Below are 21,182 nucleotides of genomic sequence, written 5' to 3' on the forward strand. Positions count from 1 at the left end.
GCTGCTCTGCTGTGTGGTGACGCTGCTCTGCTGTGTGGTGACGCTGCTCTGCTGTGTGGTGACGCTGCTCTGCTGTGTGGTGACGCTGCTCTGCTGTGTGGTTACGCTGCTCTGCTGTGTGGTGACGCTGCTCTGCTGTGTGGTGACGCTGCTCTGCTGTGTGGTGACGCTGCTCTGCTGTGTGGTGACGCTGCTCTGCTGTGTGGTTACGCTGCTCTGCTGTGTGGTGACGCTGCTCTGCTGTGTGGTAATGCTGCTCTGCTGTGTGGTGATAGTGCTCTGCTGTGTGGTTACGCTGCTCCGCTGTGTGGTTACGCTGCTCTGCTGTTCGCTCAGGAAACTACTACTTTAATATGTCAACAACTTCAATTTGGCAAAATGTATCAACAACTCTCTCAAAGATGGCAAAATAACAACAAGTCATAGATGGCAATATAACAACAAGTCATAGATGGCATTATACCAACAATTGAAAGTTGTCTTGATACATACAGTGTAACAGAGGCCCTTCGGAACCAGGCTCGTGTTATGAGTGACCTTGTCCGAAACCAGAAGACTTGTGTTGGCCCCTTCAGCTAATGGCTAGGGTTTAGCTTAACGGGCTAAAACAGTCTTGCGGTTCTTAGGAAACCCGGGTTCGAACCCCAGTCGGTCACATATACATCAACCAACTTCAATTAAAGACGGCAATACATCCCTGGCAGCAAGTTTGAATCTGTCAGTAGTCCAGTGGAAGTGAGTAAAACAGATTGTTCACGGTATCAACTGCTCTTTGTGCAGTTGCTTTTTATATTGACTCCCTTTTAATGACTTGTTATAAACACAATTAATATACAATATACTACAGTACTTCCAATTATTCTATTACGCCGTTCTCAAAGTATTTTTCATCGTTACGTTTTCCGTCCGGTTAAAGAAAACAATTTAGTCCAACAATAAAAGGAATGTGGTTGACTTGACATCAAACTGAAGAAACCAAACTAACATTATACTAACTTTTTAGTACATTCTCACTTTTATACACCCGCTGTCTTAATATCCACCCGCTGCTGTCTTAATATCCACCCTCTGTCTTAATATCCACCCGCTGTCTTAATATCCACCCGTTGTCTTAATATCCACCCGTTGTCTTAATATCCACCCGTTGTCTTAATATCCACCCGTTGTCTTAATATCCACCCGTTGTCTTAATATCCGCCCGTTGTCTTAATACCCACCCTCTGTCTTAATATCCACCCGTTGTCTTAATATCCACCCGTTGTCTTAATGTCCACCCGTTGTCTTAATACCCACCCGCTGTCTTAATATCCACCTGCTGTCTTAATATCCACCTGCTGTCTTAATATCCACCTGCTGTCTTAATATCCACCTGCTGTCTTAATATCCACCCGTTGTCTTAATATCCACCCGTTGTCTTAATATCCAACCGTTGTCTTAATATCCACCTGCTGTCTTAATATCCACTCGTTGTCTTAATATCCACTCGTTGTCTTAATATCCACCCTCTGTCTTAATATCCACACGCTGTCTTAATATCCACCCGTTGTCTTAATATCCACCCGTTGTCTTAATATCCACCCGCTGTCTTAATATCCACCCGCTGTCTTAATATACACCCGTTGTCTTAATATCCACCCGCTGTCTTAATATCCACCCGTTGTCTTAATATCCACCCTCTGTCTTAATATCCACCCTCTGTCTTAATATCCACCCGCTGTCTTAATATCCACCCGCTGTCTTAATATCCACCCGCTGTCTTAATATCCACCTGCTGTCTTAATATCCACCCTCTGTCTTAATATCCACCCGTTGTCTTAATATCCACCCGTTGTCTTAATATCCACCCGCTGTCTTAATATCCACCCGCTGTCTTAATATCCACCCGCTGTCTTAATATCCACCCGCTGTCTTAATATCCACCCGTTGTCTTAATATCCACCCGTTGTCTTAATATCCACCCGCTGTCTTAATATCCACCCGCTGTCTTAATATCCACCCGTTGTCTTAATATCCACCCGTTGTCTTAATATCCACCCGCTGTCTTAATATCCACCCGCTGTCTTAATATCCACCTGCTGTCTTAATATCCACCCGTTGTCTTAATATCCACCTGCTGTCTTAATATCCACTCGTTGTCTTAATATCCACCCGTTGTCTTAATATCCACCCGCTGTCTTAATATCCACCCGCTGTCTTAATATCCACCCGTTGTCTTAATATCCACCCTCTGTCTTAATATCCACCCGTTGTCTTAATATCCACTCGTTGTCTTAATATCCACCCGTTGTCTTAATATCCACCCGTTGTCTTAATATCCACCTGCTGTCTTAATATCCACTCGTTGTCTTAATATCCACCCGTTGTCTTAATATCCACCCGCTGTCTTAATATCCACCCGCTGTCTTAATATCCACCCGTTGTCTTAATATCCACCCTCTGTCTTAATATCCACCCGTTGTCTTAATATCCACTCGTTGTCTTAATATCCACCCGTTGTCTTAATATCCACCCGTTGTCTTAATATCCACCCGTTGTCTTAATATCCACCCGTTGTCTTAATATCCACCCGCTGTCTTAATATCCACCCGCTGTCTTAATATCCACCCGCTGTCTTAAATACCATGGCACGGTGTGCAAGGGTTGACGAACAATCAAAACAGAAACAACAACATCGACCACAGCAAATATAATGAGAAGGATCATATAAACGACATGGTATTCCCTCCACATACTACGACTATGTAAATGCTATGTAAATGCTATGTAAATACTATGTAAATGCTATGTAAATTCTAGGCCTTTGAAGATGTGGCTATGCTCATGCATAACTAGATGTATTATAATATTAAGAATGCAGAATGTCAAGTAAATAGATTCTCATCAACAATGATATTCTAGAACTGGATTTTTTAAAACTATAACAGTCCTTTCCATTGTATTTGTTGTGGTAGCTGTTGGCTGCTTGTATATAATTGTGATATATATTTCAGTATCAATGCATTGTATATGATATTTGTGCTTTTTATTTGGACTGTTATAGTGCATTTTGTTGATACACATTGAATATGTGTAGGGGAAGTAGGTGTTGTATATGGTGCATGAAGGTAAACTGTCACACAGACAGTTGGTCCTCTGAATAACTGTTACAGTCAAACATGTCCAATAACTCATCTTCATCATTCCCAACTATTCCTAAACAGCTGGACAGTATCTCATTATTACATGCTTTATATTACAGTACTATTTGAAGTAGAAATAAACAATTATTTATTAGCCTCGATCATCCCAACAATTGGTATGGGAAAATATGAGGATCCCCAACATGAATAAATACTGTCGTTTTTACAATAAATAAATCATTATACAGATGATTTCTTAGTCCCCACATACACAACCACTCTAAAAGGTATCATATGCACAAACATGACACAAACTGGCACGTTCTAATAATTAATGCCCTCACAAACCTCCCTCTCTATCTCAGGGTATACTACCCATTACGTCACCACTTTGACAGCTAACGCCTTGCTTTTACATCTCTCTTCTCTTCTTCTCCTCCTCTCTTTGCCTCTCCTCTCTTCCTTATCCCCCTTTCCCACCCTTCCATCAGGCGTTGAAACTCAAAAGAAAAACTCCCTGATCTTCAGCTTTTTTTGCTCAAAGCAGTCTTTCTGAAGTCTCGTTCCAGAGAAAATAGAGTGCTATTTGTTCAGCATGACAACCAGATGAATATGTAAAGAAGGAGAAAAATGTGCCTTGAAGCATTTTCACATTTCATTTCTCCATGAGGGGGTGCACCATCCAGGTTACCACCCCCACCCTACCCGGAAACTACTTCCCCAGGGTTGGAGCCTCAGATGGGGGTGGGGGTAGGGGTGGGGCTCAGATAGGGGTGGGTGTGGTCCTGATCCTCAGGGCCTGGTTCCTCATTGGGTGGAGGCAGGGGACAGGGTTTGATACCTCTATTCTTCATGTAGAGGATGAGCTGTTCAGGGATCTCAGCCAGGACGTCTTTGGCTAGCCGGGCCATACTCAACACGTGGTTTCCTGTTCGGTCCATATAGTCTCTGAACGGGACAAACTGCATGGGTACGGAGAGAGTAGGGGTCATTAGAAGTGACAGGTGGAAGGTAGAGAGAGAGACAGATACAGAGAGAGTAGGGGTCATTAGAAGTGACAGGTGGAAGGTAGAGAGAGAGACAGATACAGAGAGAGTAGGGGTCATTAGAAGTGACAGGTGGAAGGTAGAGAGAGAGACAGATACAGAGAGAGTAGGGGTCATTAGAAGGTAGAGAGACAGATACAGAGAGAGTAGGGGTCATTAGAAGAATCTACCTGTACAATGTCTCTACAGGGTTAGAATAGGAAGTTAATTACCTGTACAATGTCTCTACAGGGTTAGAATAGGAAGTTAAATCTACCTGTACAATGTCTCTACAGGGTTAGAATAGGAAGTTAAATCTACCTGTACAATGTCTCTACAGGGTTAGAATAGGAAGTTACATTTACCTGTACAATGTCTCTACAGGGTTAGAATAGGAAGTTAACTCTACCTGTACAATGTCTCTACAGGGTTAGAATAAGAAGTTAAATCTACCTGTACAATGTCTCTACAGGGTTAGAATAGGAAGTTAAATCTACCTGTACAATGTCTCTACAGGGTTAGAATAGGAAGTTAAATTTACCTGTACAATGTCTCTACAGGGTTAGAATAGGAAGTTAAATTTACCTGTACAATGTCTCTACAGGGTTAGAATATGAAGTTAAATCTACCTGTACAATGTCTCTACAGGGTTAGAATAGGAAGTTAAATCTACCTGTACAATGTCTCTACAGGGTTAAAATAGGAAGTTAAGTCTACCTGTACAATGTCTCTACAGGGTTAGAATAGGAAGTTAACTCTACCTGTACAATGTCTCTACAGGGTTAAAATAGGAAGTTAAGTCTACCTGTACAATGTCTCTACAGGGTTAGAATAGGAAGTTAAATCTACCTGTACAATGTCTCTACAGGGTTAGAATAGGAAGTTAAATCTACCTGTACAATGTCTCTACAGGGTTAAAATAGGAAGTTAAGTCTACCTGTACAATGTCTCTACAGGGTTAGAATAGGAAGTTAACTCTACCTGTACAATGTCTCTACAGGGTTAAAATAGGAAGTTAAGTCTACCTGTACAATGTCTCTACAGGGTTAGAATAGGAAGTTAAATCTACCTGTACAATGTCTCTACAGGGTTAGAATAGGAAGTTAACTCTACCTGTACAATGTCTCTACAGGGTTAGAACAGGAAGTTAACTCTACCTGTACAATGTCTCTACAGGGTTAGAACAGGAAGTTAACTCTACCTGTACAATGTCTCTACAGGGTTAGAACAGGAAGTTAAGTCTACCTGTACAATGTCTCTACAGGGTTAGAATAGGAAGTGAACTCTACCTGTACAATGTCTCTACAGGGTTAGAATAGGAAGTTAAGTCTACCTGTACAATGTCTCTACAGGGTTAGAATAGGAAGTTAACTCTACCTGTACAATGTCTCTACAGGGTTAGAACAGGAAGTTAACTCTACCTGTACAATGTCTCTACAGGGTTAGAATAGGAAGTTAACTCTACCTGTACAATGTCTCTACAGGGTTAGAACAGGAAGTTAACTCTACCTGTACAATGTCTCTACAGGGTTAGAACAGGAAGTTAACTCTACCTGTACAATGTCTCTACAGGGTTAGAACAGGAAGTTAAATGTACCTGTACAATGTCTCTACAGGGTTAGAATAGGAAGTTAAATCTACCTGTACAATGTCTCTTTCTGCTAGCTTCCCTCGCGAGGAGATTCTGATGTCATCACCGTCCAACTCCACCATGGCTACCGGAAAGAGAAGAGACCAGTTTAAACCTCTAGTGTCTGAGTGAGTCACTACCCTTCATAGTGTTTTATAACACCAGTTTAAACCTCTAGTGTCTGAGTGAGTCACCCCCCTTCATAGTGTCTTATAACACCAGTTTAAACCTCTAGTGTCTGAGTGAGTCACCCCCCTTCATAGTGTCTTATAACACCAGTTTAAACCTCTAGTGTCTGGGTGAGTCACTACCCTTCATAGTGTCTTATAACACCAGTTTAAACCTCTAGTGTCTGGGTGAGTCACTACCCTTCATAGTGTCTTATAACACCAGTTTAAACCTCTAGTGTCTGGGTGAGTCACTACCCTTCATAGTGTCTTATAACACCAGTTTAAACATCTAGTGTCTGGGTGAGTCACTACCCTTCATAGTGGCTTATAACATTACTGTCTGTGTATCTTTACCCATTATGGTGGCTTTATATTAAACCAGTTTAAACATGCTCTGCATTGTCTACACAGACTGTACAAAACATTAGGAACACCTGCTCTTTCCATGACAGACTGACCAGGTGAATCCAGGTGAAAGCTATGACCCCTTATTGATGTCACTTCTTATATCCACTTCAATCAGTGTAGATGAAGGGGGGCAGAGGGGTTAAAGAATGATTTTTAATCCTTGAGACTATTGAGACATGGATTGTGTATGTGTGCCATTCAGAGGGTGAATAGGCAAGACAAAAGATTTAAGTGCCTTTGAACGGGGTATGGTAGTAGGTGCCAGGCGCACCGGTTTGTGTCAAGAACTGCAATGCTGCTGGGTTTTTCACGCTCAACAGTTTCCTGTGTGTATCAAGAATGGTCCACCACTCAAAGGACATCCAGCCAACTTGACACAACTGTGGGAAGCATTGGAGTCAACATGGGCCAGCATCCCTGTGGAATGCTTTCGACACCTTGTAGAGTCCATTCCCGACTAATTGAGGCTGTTCTGAGGGCAAAAAGGGGGTGCAACTCAATATTAGGAAGGTGTTCTTAATGTTTTGTACACTCAGTGTATAGGAGTCACTAAACATCATAGTGTATGGTGTCCATATTAGGATTGCCTCATGAGTGGGTCTCCGTGTCACTCGGACTTGTAGTTGGAGGCTGTCCTAATATGAACACCGTAATGGTGGGTTATTAGACCAGTTTAAACTTGCTCTGCATTGTGGGAGTCAAAACCCATCATGGCTATAATGGACTTCAAATAAATGATAATAATTGCTTTTTACATTGAGAACATTCCCAGCACCGTAATTAATAATATAAAAGAAGCATATTCAGAAAGAAATACCAGCCAGCCCCTGTAACAGCACACAACACATCAAGTTCGAGAGCATCAAAGTTGTGACCATGTTACACATATTCAAATTGTATGCAACAGCTGTGAACTGGGTTTAGAATCCTACAGGTTGACATCCTGCTTATTAACTAGGGACTTTCACCAAACTGCCAATTAGCTAACACCCCTCACATTGAAACTGTCCCTGATAACCTTAACCCTTAATTGTATTGCATTATCTACAGTACATTCAACCCAATGCTTGTGGACTGGGAATGTATAAATGGCCAAACATTATGGGAATATTTGACAGAGGAATTTCTTATTTGTGTTCTGTTGACTATTTATGCTAAATTATGATGATTTATTTCTCTATCATGGGTCAAGGATTAAGTTAAAGACATTATGTGAACATTTTTATTTTAACTTTATCTAAGCCCAATAGTGAAATAAGATTTTCAAACCAACCAGCAGCTTATAAATGTATCTTTTGAAAGCATTTTCCCCTCTGAAAACATATTAACTTGACATAACTATATGCTAATTAAACAAACAAAAAAAAAAAAACATTAAAATATTATAAAATATAATTTTGTCTGAGTGGGAATGAGAGGGGGGTCAATCTCACCATCAAACTCAGCATGTCCAACTCCAACAATGATGATAGACATAGGAAGCTTAGCAGCCTGCGGAGAACAAGCAACAAGTAGATTCCATGCATTATCAACATTCTGACAACAAGCTGCTTTTTTGAGCTCTTACGAGGACAAAGTTTTAGGCATAAATATGTACACGTTTGTCTTTGTTCAATGTCTTTAGCAAATTAAAAACAATCAATCACAAAACAAAACAAAAAATATTTTCCGAAGAGGACTGATGAAATGTTCAAATCCACCACAAACCAATCCGATGTCCTTAAACAAAGCAGTTTCCCATTATTCAAACTGTGTATAATGCATTGGGGTTATTCAGTGACATCGTAACAGTGCTAATTCATTATTCACTAGTCTGCAGTCTGCTAATCCAGTCGCACAGGGCAGCAAGACACAGGGAGACCATTGGACAAGAGACACATAAATGTGCATTGAAAAAGACAAGATAACCCGAAACAATACATTTGCTGACAAATTCCCTCTCTGCTGATTGCTGCTCAGGCTCTCTTTCCAAGCACATGACATTGTGTAGTCATCCTGTGCCGTAATGGAACACAGCCCAGCTCCAGTCGGACAGTCAAGGGAAATACATTATTACATCAGGATTGCAAAAACAGAACGATTTGTCTATATTGTTCAGCAGGCTTCTCTGAAATCAATGTGGATTATAATAATTTTTAACATTTTTGTGGATGTGTTATTGCCGCAGGAAATAGCAGCTTCAATTTATTTGACAAGGAAAGGAGTTGAATATATTGTTGAACATAATTGACAACTTTTGTGTCCATGCTAGTTATATATAAGGCCAACATAATGAACTCATTACACAACATACAATGTCTATTTTCTTCTCTACACTATGCAATGTTTATCTCCACAGAGCAAGGAGAGAGAAGAGGATAATATTTAACTTCATCTACAGTACCAGTCAAAAGTTTGGACACACCTACTAATTCCGGGGTTTTTGTTTATTTTTACTATGTTCTACATTGTAGAATAATAGTGAAGACATCAAAACTATGAAATAACACATATGGAATCATGTAGTAACCAAAAAAGTGTTAAACAAATCAAAATACATTTTATATTTGAGATTCTTCAAAGTAGCCATCCTTTGCCTTGATGACAGCTTTGCACACTCTTGGCATTCTCTCAACCAGCTTCACGAGGTAGTCACCTGGAATCAGTGGCGACCTGTCATTCAGGGCACGTGGGGCAGGTTTGCCTGTTTTGCATGTTATTTTGGCATTAATACGTGTCACATATCAGTTAGCAAACAATGTAATTTTTTTATTTTTAATATTTGAGTTAATAAAGCCACATACAAACATGGTCTCTTTTTTCTTTCTTGAGTAAAGCAGCTCCAAAATGCAGGTGTTTCAGAGTTACATTAGACGTGCCCATCCAAGAAGGCTCAAGGTCATTGGCCACAGATAAAATGACATCAAATCACGTTATATCTACAATAGCTTTGATTGGACTGATCATGTCAACATCATACTTTCAAAATCTTAGCTAGCAGTCATCATGATGAATCAAGTCAACAATCTACTGGCAAATCCTTGTTAATCCTTGTCATATGAAGAGAAATAATGAAGAGAAATTACAGATAAAATGTATCGGTGCTCATCGGCCATTGGACATAAACATTACACAACAAGTTGGAAATCGCAAATTCAACAATGAGTGGTTTGGAAGGAATCAGTGGCTATCTGCAAGCATTGGAAAGCAGTCACTAGCCTGCTATTCAGTGGAGTGGCTGTGTGGTACCTATTTCTGGGTTTAAGGGTCTCTTAAAATGATAAAATTCAACATTGGCCATGCTGTCAATGAAGCATGATTTGTACCGCGCTCAAAACAACTGTGAACTCGGAACTGCTAAAATCTGACTTCAGTGAATTCTAGACAACTGGGAACCAGGAAAAAACAAGCTCCGACTGGGAAAATATACGTTTTGAATGGTCATCCAACTCGGAATTGTAAATCGGGAACTCAGGCTTCTTTCTAGATCGAACTTGTTTTTTTTCAACTTTCCCAGTTGTCTTGAAAGCACCATCAATCCAGAGAATGCCAGACTTTGATGACAACATTTGCCCACAAAGGACTGCCATGCCACATTCCTGTTCAAGTGAGCACATCACAAGGTGAGTCCAAAAATGTCTTGTTTGCTGCTTCATAAATGATATAATATGCCAGGAAGATATGTATACTGTAGCTAAGAAAGTAATACTAAGTGCATGTTGTGTAGTTAGCTGTTACTATCCCATATGCCCTACCCTGATAATTTGGTCTATTTTTCCCTCATAATCTCACCTACTGTTCTGATTTAGTGGTGCACATGTAGCCTATAACCTGTTTAAGAGAAATGTAATCATTGAATATTGTAAGAGAGTTCAATGTCTGCTTATATTCCCCCTTTATTTATCCTACGGTTCTGACTTGGTGTACAGGGAGAACACTGTAAGAACGGCCCATGTTCTGAATTCTGTCGCTGTACATTTCAAAAGTGCTGAACAAATAGTTATATTGACTACGTCAGTCCTAGCTCGCTCATTAGTGTCTTAATCAAAATTACGGATTGCCTCTTATCTGCTTGTCATCACCTTATGCCATAGTTTGTACATCTCAATTGTCAGTAGAAACCACAGCCATGTATTTTCAAATTGTCAGTAAATGAGGCTGAATGAACTGTTTCGCTGCCAGACAAGGCTCCGCTGATAGCCAGGTGTACAGTTTGTGAGCACCGTTTGTCACCGTTAGAGTGCAACTAATGTATTGTTTACCGTTGTGTTGTGTAGTGGCTTTTGCTGACATGCAACCCACCTTTTTTTTGTTTGTCCCACCAAGATTTATATGCTATAATTGCCACTGCCTGGAATGCATTTCAATTAACAGGTGTGCCTAGTTAAAAGTTAATTTGTGGAATTTCTTTCCTTCTTAATGTGTTTGAGCCAATCAGTTATGTTGTGACAAGGTAGGGGTGGTATACAGATGATAGCCCTATTTAGTAAAAGACCAAGTCCATATTATGGCAAGAAGAGCTCAAATTAGCAAAGAGAAATGACAGTCCATCATTACTTTAAGACATGAAGGTCAGTCAATACGGAACATTTCAAGAACTTTGAAAGTTTCTTCAAGGTCAGTTGCAAAAACCATCAAACGCTAAGATGAAACTGTCTCTCATGAGGACTGCCACAGGAAAGGAAGAGCCAGAGTTACCTCTGCTGCAGAGGATATGATGAAACTGTCTCTCATGAGGACCGCCACAGGAAAGGAAGAGCCAGAGTTACCTCTGCTGCAGAGGATATGATGAAACTGTCTCTCATAAGGACCGCCACAGGAAAGGAAGAGCCAGAGTTACCTCTGCTGCAGAGGATATGATGAAACTGTCTCTCATGAGGACCGCCACAGGAAAGGAAGAGCCAGAGTTATCTCTGCCGCAGAGGATATGATGAAACTGTCTCTCATGAGGACCGCCACAGGAAAGGAAGAGCCAGAGTTATCTCTGCCGCAGAGGATAAGTTCATTAGATTTACCAGCCTCAGATTGCAGCCCAAATAAATGCTTCACAGAGTTCAAGTAACAGACACATCTCAAGATCAACTGTTTAGAGGAGACTGTGTGGATCAGGCCTTCATGGTCGAATTGCAGCAAAGAAACCACTACTAAAGGACACCAATAAGAAGAAGAGACTTGCTTGGGCCAAGAAACACGAGCAACCGGTGGAAATCCTTTGGTCCAAATTTGAGATTTTTGGTTCCAACTGCCGTGTCTTTGTGAGATGCAGAGTAGGTGAACGGATGATCTCCGCATGTGTGGTTCCCACCGTGAAACATGGAGGAGGAGGTGTGTTTTGCTGGTGACACTGTCTGTGATTTATTTAGAATTCAAGGCACACTTAACCAGCATGGTTAAGGCAAAGGGTGGCTACTTTGAAGAATCTCAAATATATTTTGATTTGTTGAACACTTTTTCGGGGGTTACAATTTGACTCCATATGTGTTATTTCATAGTTTTAAAAATAAAGAAAAACCCTTGAATGAGTAGGTGTGTCCAAACGTTTGACTGGTGCTCTAGGTCAAAACATTAATTAGAAGAAACACTTATCTCTGCCACCTTCAAAGACATTTCCACTCAATCTTATTCATGATTCCTGGAACAGGATATGACATATGTTGGTGATCTAACAGCAGGTGCTTGAAACCAGCTAATGATGAACTAGTGCTTTCGAAGCAAAACCTGATGTGCCTTAACTCTTCGCAATGACTGTATCTAACATGCCCTGTACTGTACACTGTAAATCTATTATAATAACACCTCTTACTCCTCTCTGCTTATCTGAACTGTCTCTATCCCACTACGTCAACGTAATGGATAAATCTATGTTTTATCCTCCAAACACCATCCCACCCCCACCCCTACCACCCCAGAAGGGCTATATAAAATCAACTTGATTGATTGATTGAGTAACTTTACTTCTAACCCAGGGCATCCTGCTTCTACAAGCTGTTTAAATACTAGCTATCTTTGGACTGCAAAAATATTTGCAAACCCAGCAACTTCAAATCGCTCGATCTCTAGCTGTCCCCGGCTGTAATAGTATTTTCCTGTCTGCAGAAGCTTTAAAAAAACATTGTAATATTGTCAAGTTTTATTTCAACCATCCTCTGCATGACAAATCAGTCAGTGAGTCAGTTTCCCTCCCACCTTCCCCCATGACATGGGTATGAACTGCCAACATTCCAAATGGCACCCTATTCCCTATGTAGTGCACTACTTTGGACCAGGGCCCTATAGGGTGTAGTGCACTACTTTGGACCAGGGCCCTATAGGGTGTAGTGCACTACTTTGGACCAGGGCCCTATAGGGGTTAGTGCACTACTTTGGACCAGGACCCTATAGGATGTAGTGCACTACTTTTGACCAGGGCCCTATAGGGTGTAGTGCACTACCTTTGACCAGGGCCCTATAGGATGTAGTGCACTACTTTGGACCAGGGCCCTATAGAATGTAGTGCACTACTTTTGACCAGGACCCTATAGATGTTAGTGCACTACTTTGGACCAGGGCCCTATAGGATGTAGTGCACTACTTTGGACCAGGGCCCTATAGGAGGTAGTGCACTACTTTGGACCAGGGCCCTATAGGATGTAGTGCACTACTTTGGACCTAGGACCTATAGGATGTAGTACACTACTTTTGACCAGGGCCCAATAGGGTGTAGTGCACTACTTTTGACCAGGGCCCATATGGTGCCATTTGGAACACAACCATGGAGTGCTGTAATAGAGTGGGCCAAAATGAATGATTGGCAGAAAGGTGATTGTACTGTTCTGTCCTAACATGTGAGGAAAACCGGAGGCCCTCCTTTATAATTCACTGCCCTGAGAGGAGAGTTAAGGAGAGGGGTTGGAACTAATATTTAGCCAAAAGGCTGGCCTGGTACATTTACATTTGAGTCATTTAGCTTTTATCCAGAGCCACTTAAAAGGGCAGACAAGACTGCAAAAGTGGCGGCAGCTGGCAGGACACAGAAAGCAGGGCAGAGGAAGCAGGTTAAAAGGCTTGGTTGAGGAAGCTGAAGTTGGTTAGAGGAAGATGGCTTGGCTGAGGCAGGTTAGATGTAGATGGCTTGGCTGAAGCAGGTTAGCGATAGATGTCTTGGCTGAGGCAGGTTAGCGATAGATGTCTTGGCTGAGGCAGGTTAGCGATAGATGTCTTGGCTGAGGCAGGTTAGCGATAGATGTCTTGGCTGAGGCAGGTCAGAGGTAGATGTCTGAGGCAGGTTAGAGGTAGATGTCTTGGCTGAGGCAGGTTAGAGGTAGATGTCTTGGCTGAGGCAGGTTAGAGGTAGATGTCTTGGCTGAGGCAGATCAGAGGTAGATGTCTGAGGCAGGTCAGAGGTAGATCTCTGAGGCAGGTCAGAGGTAGATGTCTGAGGCAGGTCAGAGGTAGATGTCTGATGCAGGTCAGAGGTAGATGTCTGAGGCAGGTCAGAGGTAGATGGCTGAGGCAGGTCAGAGGTAGATGGCTGAGGCAGGTCAGAGGTAGATGGCTGAGGCAGGTCAGAGGTAGATGGCTGAGGCAGGTCAGAGGTAGATGGCTGAGGCAGGTCAGAGGTAGATGGATGAGGCAGGTTAGAGGTAGATGTCTTGGCTGAGGCAGGTCAGAGGTAGATGGCTGAGGCAGGTCAGAGGTAGATGGCTGAGGCAGGTCAGAGGTAGATGTCTGAGGCAGGTCAGAGGTAGATGTCTGAGGCAGGTCAGAGGTAGATGTCTGAGGCAGGTCAGAGGTAGATGTCTGAGGCAGGTCAGAGGTAGATGTCTGAGGCAGGTTAGAGGTAGATGTCTGAGGCAGGTCAGAGGTAGATGTCTGAGGCAGGTCAGAGGTAGATGTCTGAGGCAGGTCAGAGGTAGATGGCTGAGGCAGGTCAGAGGTAGATGGCTGAGGCAGGTCAGAAGGCCGAGGTAAGATAGAGCAGCAGACAAGATCTTAAAAGGAAGGTGTGGCTGTTCTAATGGTTTTACTAACAGTCGCAAATTCCCTTTAAACCCAGTCTGCTGTGAGGTCAGAGGTTAGAGGTCATCAGAGGTCAGGATGCCGCGCCGCTCACCCATTGGACAGCTGGACAGTAAACACCCTCTCAGGTGTATTCTCACAGCCAGAGAGACACAAAGTGGATTTTTCAAACGGACATTTCAGAAAGGCACAAGCAGAAGTTAATGTAAAGTGACAGTGCTGTGATGTTCATATACGAAACCTACATGTGGTCAAAGAAAAATAGAAGAACATCCAAACAACAGTAAAACAACTAGAGTGGATAACAGAACTAAACATAGTCCTACATCCTGAAATAAAATGGCTCTGATGAGCATGGCTCAAGCAGCAGAAAAATAGACATTGATTTTAGCCTGGAGCTAGCTGAGGTAAAAGGCAGAGGTGCGTTAAAAGCAGAAAGTTAAAAGCAGCCGTAAATCCCTGCGGAGAGGCAGAGAAAGACAGAGACAGACACAGAGAAAGAGACACAGGGAGACAGAGGGCAGAGGAGGATTATGGGTAATGGGAATATCCAGCAGCCTACTCACATTGACGATGGCCTCCTTGGTCTGGGCCATGTCTGATATGACTCCGTCTGTGATGATGAGCAGGACAAAGTACTGAGAGCCGTCCTGTACGGCCGCTGCGTACCTGGCAGAGCGAGAACAGAGACTGCATTTGTAGACTGTAAATTAACCGCAAGAAGCCCAAATACATTTCATATTGGAATAAAACGTAATAATTTCAAACCTTGCTTACATTTGTTTATGATCACGTCTTTCTATTATTCGTGGAAATACTTGTGAACAGATTTCCGAAATTAAAATCACTTGAAGCCGATTTCCCTGTGTTTTTAGTGTATCCGCTGTCTGTGACATAAACACTCAGAATGTATCAACTTATTCTAGTGTATCCGCTGTCTGTGACATAGACAATCAGAATGTATCAACTTATTCTAGTGTATCCGCTGTCTGTGACATAGACAATCAGAATGTATCAACTTATTCTAGTGTATCCGCTGTCTGTGACATAGACACTCAGAATGTATCAACTTATTCTAGTGTATCCGCTGTCTGTGACATAGACACTCAGAATGTATCAACTTATTCTAGTGTATCCTCTGTCTGTGACATAGACACTCAGAATGTATCAACTTATTCTAGTGAATCCGCTGTCTGTGACATAGACAATCAGAATGTATCAACTTATTCTAGTGTATCCTCTGTCTGTGACATAGACAATCAGAATGTATCAACTTATTCTAGTGTATCCGCTGTCTGTGACATAGACAATCAGAATGTATCAACTTATTCTAGTGTATCCGCTGTCTGTGACATAGACACTCAGAATGTATCAACTTATTCTAGTGTATCCGCTGTCTGTGACATAGACACTCAGAATGTATCAATTTATTCTAGTGTATCCGCTGTCTGTGACATAGACACTCAGAATGTATCAACTTATTCTAGTGTATCCGCTGTCTGTGACATAGACACTCAGAATGTATCAACTTATTCTAGTGTATCCGCTGTCTGTGACATAGACAATCAGAATGTATCAATTTATTCTAGTGTATCCGCTGTCTGTGACATAGACACTCAGAATGTATCAACTTATTCTAGTGTATCCGCTGTCTGTGACATAGACACTCAGAATGTATCAACTTATTCTGGGAATCCACCATAGTGAGCCTCTGAACTGTGTATAGTTTTACCTGCCCTGCGCTGTTTGACTGGGAAAAAAACAACACATTAAAAGGCGATCTCTTTTCAGATACTAACTTCCTGTCACCAGAGAGTCTCAATATAGACATGTTAAGTACAGCCCGCTGTGTACTGTAACTCTCCTGTCTGTGATGAGCCAGAGTCTCAGCAGTGTTCTGTATGTACGTGGCCTGGTTTCCTTCACCCATCCCTAGCTGTCCATAACATGAATAATTTACTCATGTGTTTAGCAATGCAAGTTGCTGTATTGTTTCTGTTATATATATTTTCCTTTGTTGTTGTTATTGATGGATTGCCAGGTAGGCTCTGACCAGGGGCTGTATGCATTAAGCCTCTCAGAATAGAATAGCTGATCTAGGATCAGCCCCCCCCCATCCATGTCCACGTAATCTTATTAATTATGATCTGCTCCTCTGAGACGTTTCATATGGACCCTGATCTTATGATTATAACTAGAGAAGACAACAGTGACAACATCCAAGTGCTCATTATGCCAAAACTAAGGACGTTATTGACATTTCAGCCGGACCTCTGGGGTTGCTGAGTCCTTTCTCCTGCTTTCTAATTTAGCCTGTCAAACGATTGGCTCTCTGGAGTCTGGAGCTGACACCTGAATTAATAAGGGGTGTGTGCGTGATCATAAGACAGAGACACGAGAGATTACTGCTGTTTGGGAAGTTAAATGGACATCAAGCCTACTCATCAAGCGAAACACACACACACACACACACACACACACACACACACACACACACACACACACACACACACACACACACACACACACACACACACACACACACACACACACACACACACACACACACACAACAACGTGTGACCACTTATTAATTTGTTCTGGGACTTGACCACAAGTTACATCCGTCACCGCGGCAACAGTAAAAAAAAAAAAAATCCCTTTCATTAAATCACAACACATCCAAAAAACAACAATTATTTACTGATAGTGTCTGTTAGTGGCTCTAATGGTCTGTCTGGATAAGTGTGGAGATGATTTCCTGAAGGTTTGTCTTTCAACTTATTTTCTAACCAAGGTTGAGATAAGGTTGATTAATGACCAGCCTTGCGTTGCTGTTGAAATGTAGCCTAGTCCCAGATCTGTTTGTGCTGTCTTGTCATTCATTTTTTGGCTATAGGAGTTGACTGTACAGCACAAACAGATCAGGGATCAGGCTATATGAGTTGATAGGAGAGCTTCTGTACTGTCTGTCTCGGGGGCTCACGGTCACACTCACTTTGCCACATGGTTGACAACCGGAGAAAAGTTGGTGGGTCCGTAGAGCTGTACAGTCTTCAGACTCTGATGGTATGCTTCTAGAATTCCCTCCATTCCGTTACAGTAGGGGTTCTCTATGTTGCCATTCTGTGATGGAGAAAATACAAAAAATGTAACCTGAATTAAACTGAACAAAAATATAAACGCAACATGTAAAGGGAACTGAAACAAAAGATCCCAGAAAAGTTCCATACGAACAAAAAGCATATTTCTCTCACATTTTGTGCACAAATTTGTTTACATCCCTGTTAGTGAGCATTTCTCATTTGCCAATATAATCCAACCACCTGACAGGCATATCAAGAAGCTGATTAAACAGCATGATAATTACTGTTACATCATTATCAACACTGACTTGCCTAGTTAAATAAAGGTTAAATAAATATACAAAAAATACACAGGTGCACCTTGTGTTGGTGACAAAGGCCACTCTAAAATATGCAGTTTTGTCACACAACACACACACACACACACACACACACACAAAGTTTTGAGGGAGCGTGCAATTGGCATGTTGATTGCAGGAATGTTCACCAGAGCTGTTGCCAGATAAGATAATGTTAATTTCTCTACCATAAGGCGCCTCCAACATCGTTTAGAGAATTTGGCAGTACGTCCAACTGGCCACACAACCGCAGACCACATGTAACCACGCCAGCCCAGGACATCCACATCCGGCTTCTTCACCTGCTGGATCGACTGAGACCAGCCACCCGGACAGCTGATGAAACTGTGGGTACGCACAACCAAATAATTTCTGTACAAACCATCACGAGATCCTGAGGCTCATTGTCGTGTCATTCACCTCATGTTTCAGCATGATAATGCACAGCCCCATGTCGCAAGGATCTCCACACAATTCGTGGAAGCTGAAAATGTCCCAGTTCTACATGGTCTGCATACTCACCAGACATGTCACCCATTGAGCATGTGTGGGATGCTCTGGATTGACGTGTAGGACAGCGTGTTCCAGTGTCCGCCAATATCCAGCAACTTCGCACAGCCATTGAAGAGGAGTGGGACAACATTCCACAGGCCACAATCAACAGCTGGATCAACTGTATGCAAAGGAGATGTGTTGGGCTGCATGAGGCAGATAGTGGTCACACCAGATACTGACTGGTTTTCTGATCCACAAACCTACCTTTTTTTCTACAGATGCACATTTGTATTCTCAGTCATGTGTGTATTCCCAGTCACGCTCGTCAGATGTGGCAGGGCTTGCAAACCATTACAGATTACAAAGGGAAGCACACCCGAGAGCTGCCCAGTGACATGAGCCTACTAGACAAGCTAAACTACTTCTATGCTCGCTTCGAGGCAAATAACACTGAAACATGCACGAGAGCACCAGCTGTTCCGGAAGACTGTGTGATCACACTATCCGCAGTCGATGCGAGTAAGACCTTTAAACAGGTCAACATTCACAAGGCCGCAGGGCCAGACGGATTACCAGGACGTGTACCGCGAGCATGCGCTAACCAACTGGCAAGTGCCTTCACTCACATTTTCAACCTCTCCCTGTCCGAGTCTGTAATACCAATATGTTTTAAGCAGACCACCATAGTCCCTGTGCCTAAGAACACTAAGGTAACCTGCCTAAATGACTACCGACCCTTTGAAAGGCTGGTCATGGCTTACATCAACACCATTATCCCAGAAACCCTAGAGCCACTCCAATTTGCATACCGCCCTAACAGATCCACACTGCCCTTTCCCACTGCCCTTTCCCACTATGTGAGAATGCTAATCATTGACTACAGCTCAGCGTTCAACACCATAGCACCCTCAAAGCTCATCAATAAGCTAAGGATCCTGGGACTAAACACCTCCCTCTGTAACTGTATCCTGGACTTCCTGACGGGCCGCACCCAGGTGGTGAGGGTAGGTAACAACACATCTACCACACTGAGCCTCAACACAGGGGCCCCTCAGGGGTGCGTGCTGCCCTCCTGTACTCCCTGTTCACTCATGACTGCACGGCCAGGAGCGACTCCAACACCATCATTAAGTTTGCCGATGACACAACAGTGGTAGGCCTGATCACCAACAATGACGAGACAGCCTATAGGGAGGAGGTCAGAGACCTGGCCATGTGGTGCCAGGACAACAACCTCTCAGGACAACAACCTCTCCCTCAACGTGATCAAGACAAAGGAGATAATTGTGGACTACAGGAAAAGGATGACCGAACAGGCCCCCATTCTCATCAATGGGGCTGTATTGGAGCAGGTTGAGAGCTTCAAGTTCCTTGGTGTCCACATCACCAACAAACTAACATGGTCCAAGCACACCAAGACAGTTGTGAAGAGGGCACAACAAAACCTATTCCCCCTCAGGAGACTGAAAAGATTTGTCATGGGTACTCAGATATTCAAAAGGTTCTACAGCTGCACCATCGAAAGCATCCTGACTGGTTGCATCACCGCCTGGTACGGCAACTGCTTGGCCTCCGACCGCAGGCACTACAGAGGGTAGTGCGTACGGCCCAGTACAACACTTAGGCCAAGCTTCCTTCCATCCAGGACCTCTATACCAGGCGGTGTCAGAGGAAGGCCCTACGAATTGTCAAAGACTCCAGCCACCCTAGTCATATCCTGTTCTCTCTGCTACCGCAAGGCAAGCGGAACCGGAGCGCCAAGTCTAGGTCCAAGAGGCTTCTAAACAGCTTCTAACCCTAAGCCATAAGACTCCTGAACATCTAATTCATATATTTGTAAATGTTTTAAACTGCATTGTTGGTTAAGGGCTTGTAAGTAAGCATTTCACTGTAAGGTCTACACCTGTTATATTCAGCATTTCACTGTAAGGTCTACTACACCTGTTGTATTCAGCATTTCACTGTAAGGTCTACACCTGTTATATTCAGCATTTCACTGTAAGGTCTACACCTGTTATATTCAGCATTTCACTGTAAGGTCTACACCTGTTATATTCAGCATTTCACTGTAAGGTCTACCTACACCTGTTATATTCAGCATTTCACTGTAAGGTCTACACCTGTTATATTCAGCATTTCACTGTAAGGTCTACACCTGATGTATTCGGCATTTCACTGTAAGGTCTACACCTGTTGTATTCAGCATTTCACTGTAAGGTCTACACCTGTTATATTCAGCATTTCACTGTAAGGTCTACACCTGTTATATTCAGCATTTCACTGTAAGGTCTACACCTGTTGTATTCAGCATTTCACTGTAAGGTCTACACCTGTTGTATTCGGCATTTCACTGTAAGGTCTACACCTGTTGTATTCAGCATTTCACTGTGAGGTCTACTACACCTGTTGTATTCAGCATTTCACTGTGAGGTCTACTACACCTGTTGTATTCAGCATTTCACTGTGAGGTCTACTACACCTGTTGTATTCAGCATTTCACTGTAAGGTCTACACCTGTTGTATTCAGCATTTCACTGTAAGGTCTACACCTGTTATATTCAGCATTTCACTGTAAGGTCTACACCTGTTATATTCAGCATTTCACTGTAAGGTCTACACCTGATGTATTCGGCATTTCACTGTAAGGTCTACACCTGTTGTATTCAGCATTTCACTGTAAGGTCTACACCTGTTATATTCAGCATTTCACTGTAAGGTCTACACCTGTTGTATTCAGCATTTCACTGTGAGGTCTACTACACCTGTTGTATTCAGCATTTCACTGTGAGGTCTACTACACCTGTTGTATTCAGCATTTCACTGTAAGGTCTACACCTGTTGTATTCAGCATTTCACTGTAAGGTCTACACCTGTTATATTCAGCATTTCACTGTAAGGTCTACACCTGTTATATTCAGCATTTCACTGTAAGGT

At 42.5% G+C, this 21,182-nt stretch overlaps 1 protein-coding gene across 3 annotated transcripts in view; it reads right to left on the reverse strand.

The window, feature by feature from the left end:
• Nucleotides 1–346: 346 nt before the first annotated feature.
• LOC139557849 (copine-8-like) overlaps nucleotides 347–21,182 on the reverse strand; it is a 217,468-nt gene continuing 196,632 nt past the window's right edge. For all 3 annotated transcript variants that reach the window (XM_071373098.1, XM_071373100.1, XM_071373099.1), the window contains 5 exons: nucleotides 17,328–17,455; nucleotides 14,896–14,998; nucleotides 7,786–7,843; nucleotides 5,786–5,859; nucleotides 347–4,081 (listed from right to left, as the gene is read on the reverse strand). In XM_071373098.1, coding sequence (XP_071229199.1) covers nucleotides 3,854–4,081; nucleotides 5,786–5,859; nucleotides 7,786–7,843; nucleotides 14,896–14,998; nucleotides 17,328–17,455 — 591 coding nt within the window. In that variant the 3' untranslated portion in view covers nucleotides 347–3,853. The remainder of the gene's footprint in view (nucleotides 4,082–5,785; nucleotides 5,860–7,785; nucleotides 7,844–14,895; nucleotides 14,999–17,327; nucleotides 17,456–21,182) is intronic.

Source organism: Salvelinus alpinus, chromosome 28 (genome assembly GCF_045679555.1).
Source record: "Salvelinus alpinus chromosome 28, SLU_Salpinus.1, whole genome shotgun sequence".
Taxonomy (NCBI): domain Eukaryota; kingdom Metazoa; phylum Chordata; class Actinopteri; order Salmoniformes; family Salmonidae; genus Salvelinus; species Salvelinus alpinus.